Genomic DNA, 10,501 nt, shown 5'->3' on the forward strand with positions numbered 1-10,501 from the left:
ATGCGGTCCTCTGACCTGCGCGGCAGTAGTGAGTTGGCGCCGTGATGGCGAGGACAAATAGTAAAACACTAGAAGAAGTGAGTCTCCAGCCGGTGAATTCTTTTTTCATTTGGCCTTAGAGATGTATTTTAGACGTGTGATGGGGGGCCCAGAGTGCGTCCACTAAGTATAGAGTAAGCTTTCAACTCGCCCACAGACACCTTTGTTTTGGTGAGTAGCGAAATTGTATGTGTTATTTTTGGACCGACAAGAAGGTGTGTAGGCTCAGGCCGCAATCACACATAAGCGTGAGGCATCTTCTCCGTAACGTTTGAGAATGGGGGGGAGGGGGAGGTCCAATTCATTCTCTATGTAGGTCACGTGGTTTCATGTCGTTGCCGTGTCTCCACGTGACCTCCATTGAGAATGAATTGGACCCAGCCTCCCCTCATTCTCAAACGATACCCCCTCATTCTCAAACGATACGGACACGATAGCTCTCACAAATGTCACTACGGCGCCTCAGACTCTATAGTGTGTGCCAACGGTGATGCAGTTGTAGTCCTTAGCGGCCATTTCTTGAGTCAAAACACAGGTGTTTCAATTGTTTGATTGCATAGAACTAATGCTCTACTCCAATCAGAACACGGCTGTGTTGACCCAAGAAATGGCTGCTCTTAGAACTACATTTGGTACACCCTATTGCACCAGATAGTTACTGACAAAGCATTAAGGAGAACTCCTTCTAATGCTATGGACCAGAGTAGGGCTGTCACAATTATTACATAACCGTCTAATCACAATCATTTGACATAATCGCAATTATTTTGTGCTAATCGTCATAATCGTTTACATGTTGAAAAATGTTTATATATGTTCAAACATTTTAAAAATAGTGGAAATGGCAGATCTACAAGCTCACAACGAGTTGCGACCCGTTGTGAGCTTGTAGATCGTCTATTTTCACTAGTATCAATGTTCTTTTAAAATTGTAAAGTTGTCAAATATGTCAGTCATTTCTTTGTATATTTAGGTTGTGTGTCATATCTTCCATGTGCAACTTCAAAGCCTACAAGCCAAACAGAAATGTAATTGTCAACGACAAAAACACAATTAAATCACAATTATTTGAGTGACAATTAATCATCATGTAAAATGTCATAATCGTGACAGCCCTAGACCAGAGGTACCCAACACCACGGGTATTTTAATTGGAAAGCAACATTTTGCCATAATCATATAAACATTCGGTCACACACACACACACACACACACACACACACACACACACACACACACACACACACACACACACTTAAGTATGCAGTGAATCTTGTTTAAGTATACAGTGAATTATTTGTATAATATTTTTTAATCAAAAAAGTATATATTCTTTTTACCTTCAAAATTGATATTTCCAGCATAGTGGCCTGTCAGTCAAGCTGAGGACTCAAAAGCCTGGGAAACAGCAACACTGCAAGAGAGTCATACAAAGTGATTCTAACTTCTTTCGACTTCCTAATCACTGTTAAACAGACAGCATGGCTTCCATTGACATGCAGACCCCATAAATCACCTAATGTAACACAGCCGTGTGTGTCAATCACAAATCAATTGTCTCAATTAAAATTGATATCCTGGCTGTATGTCAAACCTCTTTCCACCAAACAAACTTTTAGAAAGGGAGGATAGCTAGCTGCAGTAAGTGTTTCTAACTTTCTATCCCTCCCGTCATCAGCTGTTAAGCCTAGTATAGTGTTACATTCTGCTTCTTCCCAGCCCAGCCTATTATAAAACCTTTTCTCAAGCATCAGCAGGTAGTACTAGTCTGTCTGACACGAGTTTAGTTTACTTTACAAATGGAACCAAATGGACCCGTTAGGAAAACGGGTCCATTTGGTTTCATTTGTACACTGTCAAAGTTATAGACTTAAAGGTTCAAGAGTCCCTGAAATCCACTCTGAGAACCACTGGCCTAGAGCACCTGCGTCTGTGTGATGCGATGGACGGTCTCTGTTTGACGAAGATGATGTCGCTTGCTGCTAGTCGCCGCCGGTATAAACAAAGTAACTTGCTAATACAGTTAAAATAATCCAATGCGTGTTAGTTATTAGCCCCCGTGAATCCAGAATGAGTGGAGCAGGCCGGGGGATTGATCAAGTCAGAGGTCACAGAGAGCGAACGGCGAAAAAAGGTGGACAGCGCCATCTTTCTTGTAGTTGAGAAATTGTTCCAAGTTGATTCTTCTGTCTTTTTTTTATCGGTTTTGACCATAGACTGTATAAAATATGGGGTTTGACCTTTTAATATCTAAAAGTCAGACTCGTATAAAATACAGAGAGTGACTATGATAGTCATATCCAATGCTAGTCATCAAGCAGCAAGGTCTAAATTCTAAATGGTATCCGAGTTCCCAGATGTTCTTTTTTTTCTCGCCACTAGGGGGACCTATTCAATCAAACGTGTTTGTTCCAAGGATACATCTTTGAGGAAAATATACTTTTCCAATATTTGAAAACTTTAGTTTAGTTACTTTGCAGATATTTATTACTTATAAAACTTCACATTAACCACTTCAGCCCCATTTTAAACTGAGATTCAAAAGATCTACACGCTTACAACGCGTCTCGCATCTACTTTTAAGTATATTTTGATACCAAACTTTTGCACTCAAGTAACGTTTTGAAAACAGGCCTTTTACTTTTAACAATGATAATAAGCTATATTTATGTTGTGGTATTGCTACTACTTTTACTGAAGTAGGCTACAACATTTGAGTGTTTTTCCACCACTGCATTTCAGTTTACTTACATTTCTTTATGTGGCGTTCTTCTCTCCCTTGCACTCGTGCTTTTCCTCCAATGTGGAAAGTCTGGTGAGGCGAGGTTAGACACCGATTGCGGTCGATGCTGACTGTCCGTGCACCTCTGCCACTCGGATTTATCCACGGGGAACACAGTTTTATTGGTGTTAAATAGTTTAAAACAAAAGACGGATTTACTCTTATGTACCTTTACACAAACTGCAACAGTGATTGACCACCTTAAACCTTTCAAGACTCGAGGATGGTTTATTTGTCACACGTACAGGAAGCAGCGAGTGCTCACAGACCTCATGTCATCAGTGATCAGCACCTAGGGTCATTTTAAAGGGAGACTTGCGAGTTGCGAGCCCAGCTGAAGAACATACGTAACATTAATTTGGGGTGTGTTTCACTTGGGTGCCTCTGCGTGCCAGAAGGGTGGAGCTAACTGTACAGGAGGCAGGAGCTATCCACGCTAGAGACAGAGACGCCGGCATCAATTGAATCAAACCAACACCTACATTTATTTAATTAATAGGCTACTTTCAGCTGTGTTTACACTCCGACAAGCGACAATGCTAAGTAGTAGGCTAGTTGCTGTTACTAATTTAGGGAGAGAACTGAGAACTTTTGAGAAGTAAACTCGAGTATGAGTAGGCCTATGGATCAGATGGACCATAGAGTTATAAATATAGACACCTTTGCAAAGCTGGACAGTTGGGCAGTAGGCCTAGGCAGGCACTGAGACTGGTGCCTGTACAAAAATAATTGTAGTTGACCAAACTTTTTGTGAAGGAGAAGGACCCACAAATTGATATTTAGTCATAGGCCTATACCCTATCTGAAAAGATGTGCCACTAGGGACCCCAAAAAGAGAAGCATTTTAAAAATATTTACCCCCAAACAAACAGATCTACAAGCTCACTTCATAAAATACGTTTAAAATGGTTCAAACTGATTGCTATATTTACTAACAATAACCTATATCAACTTGCTGGGACCCAGTGGAAAACCTTGAATGACCCCACTGCTTTAGGCTAAGTTCTAGCATCTTTAAAGGCTCAGGACACCCAAACAGATTTTTCTGGTTTGTTTTCCAGTTCATTTTAAAAACTACCTAGGATGGTAAAGCATGCCAGGGTAGTTAGCAATCCAGCTGTAGCTAATCTTACAATAAATGCACTGACTCATATGTACATTTAATGTAGGCCTATCTCTTCACATTTTGCCCAAAAGGCTCTGGCCATGATGGACCAAATGAGCCAATTGATTGCCATGGCAACCCCAGCCTAAAATTCCCTAGACCTGCCATTTGATAGTTAGTTAGTCCACTTCCCACAGTCAGTTTGCACACACGTTTCACTGCACAAGGACTTTCCAGAAGTGCAGGTCCCCCCTGATATCCCCATATACTGTACATGCAATGCACATGCCCATGGCCTTATACTGATAACATCAGGGATCTTCATAATACCGGCGAGAAAAGAGAGATATAGAGATATCCACAAGTAAGACTCCCTAAGGCATGAAATGTGAGCTTACCACACAGTAATCCTTAATCATATTGCATCATATTCAAGGGCTTTGCAGAGAAATGAGACTGAGGTCACTTTCAAATTAAAGCACTGCAGAAGGGAGTTGTGTTTGTCTGTGTCCAGCTGAAACTTGTTGATGCTCGTTAATGTGCATCAAGGCAATTATGCTACTGCACCTTTCAAATAGGCCAATGTCTAATCTAAGATTAATGGGACTCATTCAAATTACCACCAGTGGGTCTAGGCCTAGGGACTCACTTCATTTAAAACTTAACAACATCACTGTATTATATTAGATTCATTAGATATTTGATTATATTATATTGATATTATAGCTATTTTATTTGATTATATATGTGATGTTACCTGACAATTAATTGACTTTTGGTGAAAAAGCCTGCATATAGACCGATTTCTCAGTGCGGCAACCATAACTGCGGTGTCAAGCGGCACCTGTGCGGTTGTGCGCAGACACCGCAGCTACCCAGCGCCACTCTGAAATAAGTTCTATATCGGTATCGGTTGATATCGGTATCGGTTGATATAGGAATTGGTAATTAAGATTTGGACAATATCAGAAGCCAGTTCCAATGGCATCTAAATGTACGTGGTTGTAAGTACAGTAAATGCTTATCGGTATTGCGAGGATGAGGGGGAACCTGGAAAATAATCTCCCCTCCAAGTGGTACCTGGGCCAAAAAAGAGAACCCCTGACAAGTAGTAGGGCGACGGACACCTGCCTAGTAAAAATAACAGGTGTGCCCAGGGATTAGAGCCATGGGTGTGCCAATGGCCAATGTGCAAGCATGATATGGACACCTACTGTATTAGATATGCATGTTCAGATATGATCACTGTCACACATGTGCGTCTGAGGTAGACGCAGCCAAGGCATCAAGCATGTCGGTTACACACGTCTTGCAGGTGGTGGGCAGTGTGCGCCGACTTAATATTGGAGTGGAGTGGGCAAAAAAAAACTACAAGCTTAATGCCTGCCAAGTGGGGTCAAACCCCCCCCCCCCCCCCCCCCCCCCCCACACACACACACACACACACACACACACACAGACAGACAGACAGACAGACAGACAGACAGACAGACAGACAGACACACCTTTTCCTATTGGCTGATGCCTGATAAAGGTTCACCAGTATTGAACATTATTTAAATGTTATCTGGTGAATGTTAACCTGGTGAAAATACTATGCCTGAACCTAAACCTAACCAAAACCTTAACCCTAACCTCAGTAAAACTATGTCTAAACCTAACCCTAAAACCTAACCCTAACCAAAATAGGACTAATGAGATGATGGACTGATGAGATGTAGGACTTATGTTATGTTCAGGTTTACTGTTCCACGGCATAGCTTTCACTCTGTAGAACTTAGTTCCCAATGGAACTTTGAACCTGTTTTGAGCCTTTTGTGCCAGGCAATATTCTGTCTCCATCACTTTCCCAAGAACCCATGGCCGTCTTGTACTTCCTGGTGCCGGTTTGAGGTCCAGTGCAGTGAGAGACTCAGGGTGGAGGAAGTAGAGGGTGGGTCCGATAGTGAACAGCACATAGTTGTCATGCCTTCCATCTAGAATGATGAGAACTAAATCGCCCACCTGGAAATCTCTGATGTCAATTTTCTCTGAATGCCGTGATGACACTGAGGACACGTTTTTGAGCCTTTGACTGAGGCTCTTGTTTTCTTCTTCCTTCATATGTAAAGTCTTCTCTAGTGAGAGAATCCGCTGTTTCTCCTCTGATATCATTAATATGCTATTGTGCATTGTCACCATGCCAGCCTCCACTGCACTGCACTGTTCATCTTCTATGATGACTGCCACAGAGGCCAATCTGTCTGGGTCAGGTGGGGGCTCTAAGGTAAAAGATCCAGTGACAGGCACCCCTGCCCTGACACCCACCCCGAAGCCAAAGACTCTGGCATCAGCATCTGTGGCCTCCTGGGCTGCAGTGTTAGTGTTAGGCACGAAGGCACAGGAGACCATTGCAGTGCTGCTGTGCAGACGGTTCAGCTCCTCGTCGTGATGCTCCTGCTTCATGACACTGGCTCCATCCTCTGTGAGGGCTTTGTACTTCTCCTGTTTCTTCTCTGTGAGCTCATTGATGATCTGTTCTTTCTTCAGCTTCTCTTGGGTTAAAACTGTGTTGAAATTCATCTGCTGCTCAGCAATGTGTGATGGCTTGAGGTTTTGCATCTTGTCATTCTTCATTTTCTCCAGGAGTTCCATCTGGTTCTGCATGGAGGCCCTCTCTTGCTGCAGCCTCTCCTGAAGGGCAAAGTCCAGAGAGAGAGGAACACTGGACTCTGCCCTGGGCCCAGTCTGCAGGGATGAGCTTTCCTCATCGCCTTTGAGGAAAGCCTGTCCCCCATGAAGCTCATTTTCAAGTTGTCTGATTCTGTCAAACAGTCTCTTTTCCATCTCCTCCTTTTGCTGCTGTAAGTCTTTAATGGCATCTGATGATGCAACCTCTCCGCCCTCTTCCTTCTCTAAATGTCTCTGTGCCTGTCTGTCCTGCTCTAATCTTTCAGAAAGAAGGTAATTCTCTGCCTGGAGATTGCTTATAACAGTCCTTAAGTCTTGCTCCCGCTGCTGGAAACTCTGCTGCTCTTTGTTTTCTCTCTGCAGAGCAGCCACAAGACAGTCTAGGTCCTGTTGGAGTTTGTGCTGCTGTTCGGCATGTTCTTTCTCAACATGGAGGGCTTGCTGTTGCAGGGATGACAGTTCGCTGCGCAGCAAGATGCTCTCCTTCTTATGACGGTCCATCAGCTCCGAGATGCAGTGGTCCTTCTCAAGCCGCATGAGAGTTCTCAGCTCTACCCGGGCGAGCTCATACTCCTCATTTTTAAATTGAAGCTGTCTGTTGAGGTCCGCCACCGTGTTGCTGAGGGCTTCAATCTGATCCTCCACCTTCACAGCCTCTGTCTGCTGCACTTTGGTGTCCTCCAATAACAGCCTCACCTCCTTGGTCGCTGACACTTTATTATTGAAGGCTTGCACCTCAAGTTTGCAGCATTGTTTGGCAAGGTCAGAATTAAGAGCCTCCAAGTCCTTTATCTTTCTATCCTTCTCTCCCACAACAGATGTATGACAATGGACCACCTCGCTTAACTTCATCCTGCTCTCTGCAGCCAGGCACTCTAGGGCCTCCTGGTTCTTACTGGTCAGGGACCCAATTTGGGCATTGTGCTGCTGATGCAGTCTTTCCTCCAAATCCTTCAAGTGAGACTGGCTAGTCAGGGAGTCTCTTGAGGCGGTGAGAGTCTTGATCTCTTGCTCACTGATCCTCTGCTCTAGGTCTGTAATGATCTTAGTGTGGCGTATCTCTGCTTTGATCCAGTTCTCCCTCTCGCTTTCTATCAGAAGGAGCTCCTCCTCCTTGCGCTCCAGGAGCCCTTCCAACTCTAGCATTGCCTGCTGGATATCTTTTACCTTATTTTGGTTGACTTGCCTCTCCTCCATCATGTTATGGACCTGCTTCTCAAGCTCTTGCTGCTTACTCCCGTTCATCTCATCCACACTCTGTGCAGCTTGGACCAGCTGGTGAAGCTTCTCTACATGTTGATGTAAAGGCTCAAAGTCACACGGTGTGGGAACCATGAGGAAAGGCTGCACCTCTGTGGGACAACATGACTTCAGGTACTGGAGGTCATCAAGCGAAATGTCTGGAAGCTCATAGTCAAATCGTCTCGGCTGTTTAGTGCAAAATGATGCAGGAGGCCATGAATCAAGTCCTCTAAATAGGCAATTTCTGAGGAAAGACTTACTGAAGAGTTTCCCAAATGTTTCCCTTTTGTACTTCTCACCCTCGTATAGTTGTTTTCCATCCTTCACAAGTGCAGAGACCCACTCTGTGTAGTGGCATAGGAACATTTTCCTCCTGACAACTTCCACCACTGCCATACAGTACATCTGGGGTACAGTGCTGAGGGCCTCTACCACCCTCACTCTCTCCATTAGCTCTGTTAACAGCCTGTACAGAGCCCGAAGCTTCCCCACATCCTGGTCTGCTTGGAGCATTACGTAGTAGCACCATTTGAGATGGACATGAAGGTTGTTTGCAAGTTCTTGTTTATCAGTGGTGCACTTCTGTTTAATGTCTAGCAGCTTCCTGTGGTTGGTCTGCATGATTGTAATCTGTTTGGCATGACTCACACATAAGTCTGGCAGAACAGAAGTATCCTTCAGGTTATCAGCACGCTTATGATTGGCCACAAATCCCTGAGCAAGTTCTTTCTGTTCATTGACCAAGTTCTTACAGCTTGCAGTCATTTGATCTAGAGCATACAACCTGTCCTCAAGCCCCTCGAGGGCTTTCATGTTTTTATTATCTAGTTTGGCAATCGTATCTCGACAGTGTGTCAAAAAGGGTTGAATGATCTGCGGGTTGAGCCTGTTGATGGAGTCAAAGCACTTCCTCACGATTGATTCCATGTCATTGGGCCTGTCTTGTACATTGACCCAATCTAGTAGTGTGACTTTGAAGGAGGGGGGGTTTGCTGATTCAGGCGTGTCATGCTCCTGTAGAGCAGCTCTAAGCCCACCGCTGTCAGTCAACTCATTTGTTTCCTGGTCTTCAGCTGGTTCTGATGCAGTTGTCGCCAGTGCCAAAAAAGATGTAGGTAAGTTTATGGTCTTCTGTGCATCCGCGGAGCAGAACACAGAGTGAGACTTCTGCATCTCTGCCTCAGAGTCCTTATCTGGGGCTGCACCAGATACTTCAACCCTCTGTCCGTAACTGTGTCGTATCAAACATTCTAATAACGGTATCTTGGCCATGACCGAGACTGCTGTCCCTAGCTTGGTGAGTTTGAGTTCAATTTCTTCAAAGTCCTGTTGATAGTTTGTGTATGCAGTGTCAAACTCGCCGAGCAGCTTCTCATAAGACAGGGTGCAGTCATCCAGGTTAGCCATAATAGCAGCCCAGCCTTGGTGTTGTAGATGTTCATCGTGAACCGAGTATTCACAGAAAGAACCAACTTTCTTGGCAACTTCAGCCATTTCCACTGCAAGTTGAGTTCGTGAGGAAACCGTTTTAAGGACGGGTGGCATCTTTAGAGACTTTTCCACTTTAAGTGCCATTTCATCCTCAATGGAGAAGGTGGTCTTAGGGATTGTTGGAGCCCGGTCAGACAAAATCATCTCGTTATTAAAAAGGAACATGGGGTTTGTGTCAGTGCCAGCGTTGTAGCTGCAGACGCGCCTCTCCACAGCCATGCACTCCCCTCCACTGACGACGAGCACTTGATGTTGAGTCGCAATTTTATATTTCACCTGGATGGCATGTTTAAGATCCAGCACAGTTTGCATAGCAAGTTCTGTGTCAAATGTTAGCATGATACCATTGTTGACCTGGAAAACGTACAACTTCATGGTGAATCTTGCAGAAGATCTTTTCAATCCTTTTCAATGTGATCATTTAGTGATTTGAAGGCCACCCTTTATTTGTTCACAAGCATTTCATGTTGGGAACAAGCTTTGCCAAGGCACGTTAGGTCTAAAGCTATTTAGCAAGTCTACATTCCTTATAGCCTTTGACTAGTACAGTATATCAGAGGTAGATGGAGGCCACTATGGAGCCACGTGGAACTCCATATTTGGACAAGGATCTCATATTTATGACATCAGTGTGGAACTCCAGATTTGGGCAAGAGGGAAGGACAGACACAAAGACCTTTAGTGATCCAAAGGTATTTATTTAGCTTGTTGAGGTCAGTATGGCGTCTCCTCTTGCTGAGCTCTGGTCTGATGTCACACACGAGTCACGACCTCTGACTCCCCTTAAAACACAGGTCCCTCCCCCTCTCCCCAAACAAAGGTGATGTGCGCTGATGTTGTGGAATCTCCAAATATGGTCATTTGACATTGTGACATCATACACCATATTTGGGCAGAATGATTTTCACTGAAGTAGGGGATCTCCAAATGGGTGTTTATATTATACCGTATCTAATAGACAACTTATATAGTCAATATAAAGTTCAAGTTTAAATATACAAGTTCGTTGTCAGCGTGTAGATCAGCTATTTTTTGGTGCGAGACACAGGTCATGTATTAATTGTATACACTACCGCATTATATGTTTATAAAAGAAACTATTAAACCTAGTTAAAATATTTGATTTATGTATTTTAAGTAGTTTAGTTCCACACTCCAGTCCAGTTGGTGGC

At 43.9% G+C, this 10,501-nt stretch overlaps 2 protein-coding genes across 2 annotated transcripts in view; both read right to left on the bottom strand.

Moving 5' to 3' along the window:
- tdrd12 (tudor domain containing 12) overlaps positions 1 to 1,403 on the bottom strand; it is a gene marked incomplete at both ends in the record, with an annotated part of 47,001 nt that extends 45,598 nt beyond the window's left edge. Inside the window, one exon of the mRNA XM_080737049.1 lies at positions 1,380 to 1,403. Within this exon, the coding sequence (XP_080593175.1) occupies positions 1,380 to 1,403 (24 nt within the window). The remainder of the gene's footprint in view (positions 1 to 1,379) is intronic.
- Positions 1,404 to 1,429: 26 nt separating this feature from the next.
- Positions 1,430 to 9,704, bottom strand: LOC308294322 (RB1-inducible coiled-coil protein 1-like; the record flags this gene model as incomplete). The annotated part of the gene is made up of 2 exons (XM_080737050.1): positions 1,430 to 1,437; positions 5,672 to 9,704. 2 exons carry the CDS (start codon positions 9,702 to 9,704, stop codon positions 1,430 to 1,432), a joined length of 4,041 nt encoding a protein of 1,346 aa, XP_080593176.1.
- Between the last annotated feature and the right edge of the window lie 797 nt (positions 9,705 to 10,501).

The sequence above is a fragment of the Nannobrachium achirus genome (genome assembly GCF_963921795.1).
Source record: "Nannobrachium achirus genome assembly, chromosome: 11".
NCBI lineage: Eukaryota > Metazoa > Chordata > Actinopteri > Myctophiformes > Myctophidae > Nannobrachium > Nannobrachium achirus.